The following is a 10,549-nucleotide window of genomic DNA, read 5'->3' on the forward strand; positions in this document are numbered from 1 at the left end:
AATAAAGTAAATTCAAATATAAATTGTGTTTTGCTTTTTTTTTTATATGGCATAATGGGAACAAAGTTGTCGCGGGTTGTCACTACCACATAAAAATCTTTGTAGGAGTTTTTTTCTCAAGCGAAATTATTTAATTTTCTCATGGATGTACCCACAAATCTTTAGTTGAAAAACCGACGCCGGCAACTGATTTCATCAATGTACAAAAATTCAATGCACTTTTGTATGGAACAAAATGATAACTAATCATACTGCTTCAGATATAACAATGGAAAGAGGTAATTAACTCTATTTAGGTTATGTTTATGCATTTTGACACAGACGGTATGCGTGAAGATCCAGTTACATTGCCGTAACACTAGTGTTAAAATATTATTGTCTCAATTTTTTCAACGACAATGAGAGATATAGAAATATGTTTTAATACGAGTTTTTCAACAGTGGAATTCTATAGTGTCACATTCACAAATAAGCGCGATGTAATTGAGACCTTGGCGACGGAAGGAATCCAGTCAGTCGATTCGCACCGGCCGGCTTTATAACTCGTTCGTCAACTACATTTACATAAATAAAACAAGTTTATCTATTCTACAAATCGTAGAATAACAAAATCATTTAGTTGGACAGTGGACATAGGTGAAACAAAATGAAATCGTACATCGAATATTCACCAAATTCGGATTTTCCAATTGAAAATCTTCCTTACGGTGTATTTACATCGCCGATGAATGTAAGTTGTTTATTTTTTAATACCAGTAATAAAGATATTCTAATCAGTCAGTTTACTTTCATTTGTGTGGAAATGTAAATTAAAATTATAATTCCAATAACAAGCATCGTAAAAATGTACATTTTTAACGTTGTTGTAGATTAATAAATGTAAATTTGACAATCCAAAGACCCGATGTTGTTATTGTTACCACTTTAAAGTATTATAACTACCGCTTAAAATCTCTCTAAAGATAAAACCATGGATTTTTTTGCAATTGTTCAATTTTATTAATATAGAATAAACACTAGGGTCATACCGAAAATAAAACCATAATTTCTGCCTACCGCTTACTATTTGTTATTATTTTTGATAGTTAATAGATTTAACATAATAATATTTTTATATTTCCAGACAGATAAACATATTGGAGTCGCAATAGGAGAATGGATCCTAGACTTGAATGTAATATCTCATTTATTCAACGGACCCTTGTTGAAGGACAAACAACATGTTTTTAAGGTACAAGTAAACAATATGCTAATTTCTTGTTTATGGTCTAAGGAGGTGTGTCATTGCACAACATTTTATAATGAACTGTATTAAAATTTAAATTAACCTAATGTCGGTATTTTTTATTGCTACCGGTTTTAAAAATTCGAACAAGTTATTCTCGATCTTTCTAACCCATATAACTATCATATTTATACTTAAAGAAATAAGAAAATCTAGCTTCTATTTACTAATATTGCTTGTACCATTCCAACTAATGAAGAGGCTTATGCTACGATATGGTTTACGACAAAAGTCGAATGGCGGAATTCGAACCCTTGACCACGGTATCTGATGTCCGTACTTTGAACCATTAGGCTGTTGGCACTTCAATTTAGTTTGCATTCGACTTTCGGAAATATATATTTTATTTTTATTTGGCACCCATTGTTTCGGTTACGTCGTGCATTTTATTTATACAAGCTGATAATTATAAACGAATGAAAGGACATGCTTAAGTTCAATGTGCCACAGTTCTATTAATAACCCAATGCAGGCGAAATAAAATATCGTGTGTTATAAAAATTATTGTAATCACCTAAAAAAACGAAAGCGAAACAAAATTGTTAATTAATTTAGTCATGTTATTTCGCATATGTAATTTAAAATTTAATTCGTTGAATTTAAAATTGATGATCAAATGCTATGGATTCGTACCTGTAACCAAATTTTATTCCACATATTGTATGTAACTATAGTTAATGTTTTAAAAAACTGAAAAGCGGAAATTTAGTAAAACAAGCTGTAATTTCTTAATATAAACCAGATGACGTTTTTATAATCATGAAATTAACATATATTTTTAAAAGAATTTTTCAAAATTAAAGTCTATAAAATATGGGGCCAATGTTTCTTTTATATTCACAAAACTTCAAAATGTTTGAAATCTGTTTTTTTTTTCGTTGCGTTCGTATTATCACAAACCTATTAGTTTAATTTCAGGAGGAGAAATTGAATTCCTTTATGGGCTTGACTAAACCACATTGGCTCGAAGCGAGAAGTACTATACAAAGCCTCCTAGATGTTTCCAATTCAACTGTACAGAATGACACTAACCTTAGAGAACGGTAAGATAGCGTTATAATTTTTTTTAAACTGGACTTCCAAGAAAGAGCAAAGAAAATATTTATCTTCAGTCACCATAGCTATGACTCCTTATTTTATTTAAAAATGTCCATATTGTTAGTTAATAATCTTTACTTAATTTTGTTTATTTACGAACAAAGTAATTTCCATAAGAAATTACTTCTAATTTGACTTTCATTTTACAGAGCGTTCGTCAAACAAAGCGAGGCAAAAATGCACGTCCCGGCCGAAATTGGGGACTATTCTGACTTCTACTCCTCCATACATCACGCCACCAACGTGGGTATTATGTTCCGCGGCAAAGAGAATGCACTGCCCTCTAACTGGTTAGTATTTTATACATCTAAAAATTAATGAGATTGGGACATCTATTGAAAATTAATAAATAATATGGTCCTGTCTACTAATACACTTCAGATATAGGAAACCAGAAAGTTCAAAGTAGCGAAGGTATTTTTATACATTTCAGGAAGCACATACCAATCGGCTACCACGGCCGTTGTAGTTCAATAGTGGTGTCCGGAACGCCGATATACAGACCGTATGGACAGACTTTACCAGTTGACGGTAGGCGAAAATTTGAAACAATATCACTTGTCCTTATTGTTTGTTGAATTAATTTGAAAATCGCTAAGAAGGCTAACGAATTCTTCATTTCGTTATATAATTTGTCATAGGTGCCGATCCTCACTTTGGTCCCTGCCGTCTAATGGACTTTGAGTTAGAAATGGCGTGCTTTGTGGGTGGTCCCCCCACTAGTGTCGGGCAGAGGGTCACTGCCAAGGAGGCTGAGGACAAACTATTCGGGTTTGTTCTGATGAATGATTGGAGTGGTAAGAAAAGTTCTCTTAAAAAATTTCAATTATAGTTTCTTTTGAAAAAAATTAGAAATGTTAAGAAGTAATTCACTTTCGAAAGTTAATATCGAATCTACAGGTATTTGCTTGTATAGAGACCACAGTACGTATGGTCATTTTGACCATATATTGTTTTTGTTTGTTTAGTAGATTACTTAAAATGTTTTCAGCTCGTGACATCCAGAAGTGGGAGTACGTTCCTCTGGGGCCGTTCACAGCTAAGAACCTGGGTACCAGCATATCGCCGTGGATCGTGACCATAGAGGCGCTGCGCCCCTACATTGTAGACAACTACCCGCAGGACAAGCCGCCCTTCCCTTACTTGCGGCACGATGATAACTTCAACTTTGATATTAAACTTGAAGTTGATTTAAGACGTGAGTAATGTTTCTATGAATACATTCGTCATAATATTGACCTTTTTTAGTAGCTATGAGTACAGAACTACATAAAATTTGAGGAATAAAGTCCCTAACTCAAGATCAGGAAAAATCTTCCAAACAGCAGCATTTTAATTACCCAAATGGAAAAATTATGTTTTAAAAATGTAAAAGGCTAAAAGCACAAGTAAAATATTGTACTTGTGCACTTATTTTTTTTTATATATTTCAGTTACAAGTAATAACATAATTAATTTCAGCCGAGAGCTCCCCCGTAGCCACGACCATCTGCCGTTCTAACTACCGCTTCCTGTACTGGACGGTGAAGCAGCAGTTGGCACAGCAGACAGTCACAGGCTGCAGCCTGCGCCCCGCCGACCTGCTCGGCTCCGGCACCATCAGTGGCGATGTCAGTCTATGTTCGATGATTTATGCTTCATTATTATTATAGTCTTTAAAAAAACGTAATCCGTAAAAATTATAATTTTCAGACTTCTGATTCATACGGAAGTATGTTGGAGCTCAGTTGGAAAGGAACAAAACCTTTACGTTTGCTTAATGGAGAAGAAAGAAAATTCCTACAAGATGGCGACACTATAATTCTGCGCGGGTATTGTTTAGACGAAAACGGCATAAGAATCGGCTTCGGTAGTTGCGAAGGAAAGTTACTTCCTGCTATACCTTTTCAAGAATAAAGTAAAATTATAAATATATCAACTTTATGCCTTTACTAAAGATCTATATAATATGTAACTATGTATCTAAACAGATGTATCTAAATATTCAATAAATATTTTATACGCGTTAATAAAAGTGCTAATACTTCTGAGCTGCGGAAATTTATTGTTCCTTCTTTATCCTCTCATTCCATTTTCTTAACACCAAGAAATGTTAAATATGGTTACCTGTGGAACAATAAAAGTTTACAGAATAGGTGTTAAGATCTAAGGGAAATAATTATAAATTACATACATAAAGTGTGTGGATAGAGGTTTGTTGTTGCCGCGTCACGCCAACCGAACGATAGACTGGCTCAAGCTTTTCAATTATTTCTTATGATTGCATATTTTATATTGTTGTATACGAGTATTTTTGCCGCGTACCAAAGTGCTGTAGTTTGAAAACCTGATATAGTAAAAACTACGAAAAAGTCACATCCCTATTACTGTCATACATCTCCTGTATAATGTTATCTGTGCGAATTGTAGTCAAATGTCATAATTTTATTGTTACTGATTGTTTTCTGTTCTTCCATCGTTTTTTGCATTTTCACGTTTGCGTGGTTGCATTTTTCGCGGAGAATAGTTGCGATTCATATGGATCTTTGTCAAGATATGGTTACATAAAAGTGTAATTTTTTTTCCTTCAAATCCTTTGTTAATACTTTTTGCAATACTCATCGTGGACGGCATTGAAAAATACCTTCCATTTTTGTACCACCATGGAAAAACACGACGAAATAAACAATAAAAACGTGCCGCGAAGTCTCGTTGGCGATTACGGCACATCAGATTCTGAGTCGGAAGATATTGAAGGAGCTTCGAGTGGACAAATCGGCAGTGAAGAATACGATCACACGGAACATAGTGAAATGGTTTTAAAAAATAACATTATAAATGCTTGCGCCCACGGCCCGTTGTCATCCGCGGCAGAGAGAGATACAAAATCTGCAACAAATATGATAATAGATGATTCGGACAGTGATGTAGTTAATTATGAAGTGACTGAATATAGAGATGTTGATAGTGAATCTTATTCCACCCCATCGAGCGACTCCAGCGACGATGAGGGTTGGAATGAGACTGTGGAGAGTAATAATTCTAGTGGGTATGTGTACTACATTTTATCAAAGATTTTTGTAGCAATCAATAGTATAGCAAATTTTACAAATTTGTAGTAAATATAGTAATTACTATTTAAATTAAATTGAATTTATTATTTAAATCATAAAATTTTGTGCAAACAATGCTCATTTAATCTTGTATGAATTTAATCATTGACAATCTTTCAAATAACATAATCTTACTAACCTTTTTAAACTTTAGTGATGAAGATGGTGACAATAAACCAAGTAAAGTGGAACCAATAAAGGTTCATGGAGAATTGGGTCTGGATGACCTGCCGCCCATTGAAGACCTTGCCATCAGCCTGCCGGCCCAGGATACCACCAAGATAGGCACCATCCTAAACATTGTAGATAGATTAGGTGAGACATTTAACATTATACATGACACTGCCCCAAACTTCGTTATTTTATTTAGGCTTGTGAAATGTTTCTAATCAGAATAAATCATTGACAATTAGACACTTTCGGTGCTAATAATATTTTTGTAAATAAAGTAGACTATAATAACTAAAATTGATTTGTATTAAAGTGAACTTGCACATGTGAATTTTTGGCACTAAAGTGTGACTATTTTTTATTTGATAAATAACTTTTTACATGAATATTTCTACTAGTTTCTACAAATTAAAGAAATCCCCTTGTGTACCCCTCAGTTATCAAAACTATGTACAGTTGAACCTGGATAAGCAAGACCCCAAGGAATGGTTCCATTTGCTTGAGTTTCTTGGTTATGGAGACACTGTTGGGACTTACAATGACTTGCTTGTAGAGGTTTCTCGCTTATCCAGGTTTAATTGTATTTTATGATTCTTTAACATTAGGGGAAATAGATTTATCTTATCTTATTTATCCTGTTTATTTGCAGTGATAATTCGTGCGATGCCGGAAACACCGGCCGTTGATTTAGAGAGCATATTGTTCCTTGATAATGGTGCTCGGGCATTGGGGAAGGTGTTTGATGTTTTTGGACCTGTGAGTGAACATTACTGATTAATAATTTAACTGGGATTCCTCTAAATTCTCATTATTTAAGTTCCCAATATGTGAATAGCATTGTAGACAACATTTTGCCATCTGCTAATCGAGTTTCTTTCCAAATTTGTATATATTTTGATATTTTTGTACTAATAGATGGACAAGATAATGAGCTTCTAATTTTATTTCTGCAGATAGAATTTGTTGGTACTTATTACTGCCTTGTTGTAATCAAAGATTTCACTATATGTTAGGTGACCGAGCCACACTACTGTGTGAGGTTCAACTCTGTGGATCACGTGAAGGAGCGCGGAGTGCAGCCCGGCATGGACGTGTACATAGCACCGCGCAGCCGCGACCACACCAACTACGTCTTCCTCACAGAGCTCATGAAGTCAGTACAAAACTAACTCAACCATTACATGACTGCATGCATGAGTACTTGTATTTTAGACTTTATTTAAACAAGGAATCTACTTTTTCTTGTGTGAAATAAATCAAAACATTCATTTTGAAATTTTCTCCAGATCGAAAGGTTCCGACGCGTCATGGCTGCACGATATCGAGCCACCTCCGAGCCACGTGGACTACTCCGATGACGAGGAGGAGCGCCGCGCCAACCGCGCCCGCAAGGAACAGAACAAGAAGACCGACAGCGGGGAGACCAGCAAAACCAATAGCCAACCGCCCAAGAGGGATAGGAGAAACCAAAGACCCTCAGAGAGTAGCAATCGCTTTGGTGGATATGATGCCGGGTACGGGAGAGGAGGATTGAACCCCTTCTCGGGCCGACGACCGAACACCAACCCCCAGACCAGATTCGTCAGTCCGTGGTCCGCGTGGGCGTTCAACGACACCAGGACTCCGCCGCACCCCAACGACTCCGCTCCCCGACCTTTTAGGCCGCCGCCCTTCAACCGGCCACCGATGTGCGTCCCGCCTTTTGATCCTTACATTCCTCCTCCGTTCGTAGGCGATTCGTACCAATTCGGTGGCAGACCGAGAATGTTCGGTCCCATACCGCCCATGAGCGTCCCGCCGCCGCTGAGGCCGCAGGCGGGGCCCGTGTTCGGCGCTGGCTTCTGCACAGCGCCGGGCCCACAGCCGCAGTGGGCGCGGAGACCGCCGCCGCCCCCCGGCACCTAACTCAATTTATATGTGAATATAATCTGTGTAATATATATCCTGTCATATAATGTTTACTTGAGAAACGTTCTAACAATACTAAAGTGTGGTATCCAAATATAAAATTATATTTATATAAAATAAAGCAGTTGTGTTTATGTTAATGAGTTTTTCATTTATCGTCATGCTATAGTTGCCGCAAAAGTAGCAGTTGCCCGCGACTTCATCGACTCGGAATTTTAAAAAAAGTTTGTTAATGTCGCATACACCAGCTTCCTTCCAGTCCAAATCCTGTAAAAATCGGTCCAGTCGTTTCGGAGGTTACCCGGAACAATCGCGAATTTGCGAAAATTAACCATGTGCACGAAATATTGTATTTTTTTTCATTATTACATACAAACACTCCAATTTTATTAATTGTACATTTTTTTTTTAAATAAAAGACCAATTATTTTATGATTTCTTTATTAAATATTTCATTGTTAGAAATAAACTAACGATCGAATTTCATAAATGTTAAAAATTATAATATAAAAAAAAAGTTATAATAATAAAGATTACAGCTAAAAAATACTGCTCTTGGACTACGCAGAAAAAATACATGCGCTTTTACTTCTGCTGCCCTCATATTGACGTAAGGTCAAATTAAACTGGTTACAATAAACAAATTTTGCACTCACATGATCACAACGTAAAATGAATAACATTTCACAATACAGGAATACAGTAGAAAATATATCAATTAGAACTAAACATAATAATTTCGCAGCCACTGTCCCTTGATTAGATAAACAGCTTCCATAAACTAAAACATTTGAAATAGCCATTGTTATTATAAACTAAGTAATGTTTGGACTTGGAAAACAAGCAAAATTGAACAAAACAATTTTCCCGCCATTTTTCAATCACACACGTCAGTTACGTCAAAAATAGTGATGTGCACAAGATGGATTATGTTGACCAAAATTAATAACTATAAATTGCAAAAATTCTTTTATTACAAATTAAACTTCCAATAAATTACAATATGGCTTTAGCTCCCTAAATCTAGAAAACTTTTTTGACGTAACTAATGTATGTGCTTGTTACAAGTTGGGTTTAATTTTTTTTAACATATAACTGTTTTGTCTTTAAAAATTTGAAATAAAACCAATCTTAAACATAATATCCCAATGATTTGCCCATTGTTCACAAGAAAAAAAACACAAAAAAACCTGTCAAATGTTAAAATTAACATATTTTGTATACGACTTTATTTGTGTCGAATTGTGACAATGGTGTAACAAAAGATATTTAGTTATGCGAAAATATTTTTAAAGTAAATTTTCATAAAGTCACGGTACTACATATTTATAGTTGTACCATCGCAATGAAAACAACAAGAAATAAACTTAAAATAAATGCAATCAAACAGCGAACATCTCAAACATTCCATAAATAATTCCATCAAATACTCCGGAACTAAACTATACCGTACGATCACGGGTCAACATCTAAATACAACCAAGTTTAAAAATTGATTTGAAACTAAATATTCGCGATTTAAAGATTTACGAAAAAAAATTTTTTGATTAAACCACTACATGCTCTCAAAAACTATAATAAACAAGTTATTTATTTGATTGATTTAATACACTTTCAATTAAAAGTTTTATAAATGATCTTTAATTTTTTTTATTAGGTATAAGAAAAGTAAAATTGCGATTCATCCAAAAAAAAATAATAATTGAAAATAAAAAAGAGGTAGAAAAGTAAAATATTTTCTTTTTTTATATGTAAAAAGATCACAAAAAGCTACAGAATAACATAAACGACCTTGACCCGTGAAGTTTCAAGTGAAATTCACTTAAACTTGTGCCTGGTTTACATTAGACCAGTACAGTAGTACAGTAGAGCTCAAAATTACAGGCATAACACTGACTGTCGCCAGTGATCCAAAACAGTCCATGCCAGGCCAGCGCTACTATCCTACTGTACTGGCATAATGTAAACAAGACTTTAACGTCAACGCAGAGCCAATAGGGCTTTAGTAAACATAACCTAGACGTTTAAACTACTCTAATATGTGGGATACAAGATACGTTATAAGGGAGTAATGTAAACTTATCTTAGTTTTATTATAAAAATACAGATTCTTTCGTTTTTAAAATTAAAACTCTCGAAAGCTTAGCTTGCCATGAGACTCACGACGATCAATGCCTCTTCGGGGCTCTAAGAATTAATAATAAAAAAAAACTGTTTAAATTGCAAAGCCGGCCGAAACGACGTTAAAATCAACGTAGTTATCGTACCGAGCAGTCTTCCGTCAAATACGTTTAAACTTATAATTATAGTTAAACGAAATTACTTATAAATAAGATGTGACGTAACACTAGTAGTGAAGCGCTAATATTACATTAAATTGATCGAATATAAAACTTAAATCTAAACATATTATAAATGAAATTAAAATTACGTTTTATTCTACTTGCAAGGGTTATAATTTTGCATCGATTACATGTTTTATAGGAACTATACTACTGTACACAGATTATAAAGAAATATTTTTTTTTTTCAAAATAGGTTTTATAGCGAGTAATACTTTCAAGATATCTTTATAATTAAAGAGTAAATGTAACTCGAAACGATTATAATTGTTTGAATGTAAGTTAATTATTAAAAAAATAATTATGAATTACCAGTCGAAATATTTTTCCAAAAAAAAAAATCACATTAATTGTATTTTTGATGAAAAAGGGAAAATAATATATTTGTTGTCTGTTTTTTTTTTGATAGGGAATGAAATTTGCTGTAAATGAACTAAAAAGTGTAATTTTTTTAAGTAAATGAAATATACCAATCGGAGCTGTCTCACAGCACAGATTTAGCTGTCACAAGTTACACGACTACATTAAATTTAATACTATGATTATCATTAAGTTTACAGGCAAAAATCCGATTAAAGAAATATATATGTCATAAACATTATGTTCTGCTAAAAATAAGTAGCTATCGTATCACTTGTTCGTGTGGTGTTGCC

At 34.2% G+C, this 10,549-nt stretch overlaps 2 protein-coding genes across 2 annotated transcripts; both read left to right on the top strand.

Annotated features, from left to right (window-relative positions):
• The first annotated feature begins 499 nt into the window (after positions 1-499).
• On the top strand, positions 500-4,416 carry LOC106711304 (fumarylacetoacetase). Its single transcript, XM_045681264.1, has 9 exons — positions 500-730; positions 1,124-1,231; positions 2,204-2,328; positions 2,533-2,673; positions 2,817-2,914; positions 3,025-3,180; positions 3,375-3,581; positions 3,845-3,993; positions 4,076-4,416. Exons 1-9 carry the CDS (start codon positions 647-649, stop codon positions 4,277-4,279), a joined length of 1,272 nt encoding a protein of 423 aa, XP_045537220.1. The 5' UTR covers positions 500-646; the 3' UTR covers positions 4,280-4,416.
• Positions 4,417-4,797: 381 nt separating this feature from the next.
• Positions 4,798-7,610, top strand: LOC106711302 (H/ACA ribonucleoprotein complex non-core subunit NAF1). The gene is made up of 5 exons (XM_014503601.2): positions 4,798-5,411; positions 5,630-5,790; positions 6,296-6,402; positions 6,660-6,799; positions 6,933-7,610. Exons 1-5 carry the CDS (start codon positions 5,026-5,028, stop codon positions 7,549-7,551), a joined length of 1,413 nt encoding a protein of 470 aa, XP_014359087.2. The 5' UTR covers positions 4,798-5,025; the 3' UTR covers positions 7,552-7,610.
• The last annotated feature ends 2,939 nt before the right edge of the window (positions 7,611-10,549 follow it).

The sequence above is a fragment of the Papilio machaon genome, chromosome 15, assembly GCF_912999745.1.
Source record: "Papilio machaon chromosome 15, ilPapMach1.1, whole genome shotgun sequence".
Taxonomy (NCBI): domain Eukaryota; kingdom Metazoa; phylum Arthropoda; class Insecta; order Lepidoptera; family Papilionidae; genus Papilio; species Papilio machaon.

What these genes read in the sequence shown, in the direction of transcription:
- LOC106711304 (XM_045681264.1), top strand. Translation starts at nt 647, where the DNA reads ATGAAATCGTACATCGAATATTCACCAAATTCGGATTTTCCAATTGAA. An exon ending in TCTGATGAATGATTGGAGTG is followed by an intron (nt 3,181 to 3,374) that starts GTAAGAAAAGTT and finishes AAATGTTTTCAG; the next exon opens with CTCGTGACATCCAGAAGTGG. An exon ending in CCGGCACCATCAGTGGCGAT is followed by an intron (nt 3,994 to 4,075) that starts GTCAGTCTATGT and finishes TATAATTTTCAG; the next exon opens with ACTTCTGATTCATACGGAAG.
- LOC106711302 (XM_014503601.2), top strand. Translation starts at nt 5,026, where the DNA reads ATGGAAAAACACGACGAAATAAACAATAAAAACGTGCCGCGAAGTCTC. An exon ending in GAGAGTAATAATTCTAGTGG is followed by an intron (nt 5,412 to 5,629) that starts GTATGTGTACTA and finishes TTTAAACTTTAG; the next exon opens with TGATGAAGATGGTGACAATA. An exon ending in AAACATTGTAGATAGATTAG is followed by an intron (nt 5,791 to 6,295) that starts GTGAGACATTTA and finishes GTTTATTTGCAG; the next exon opens with TGATAATTCGTGCGATGCCG.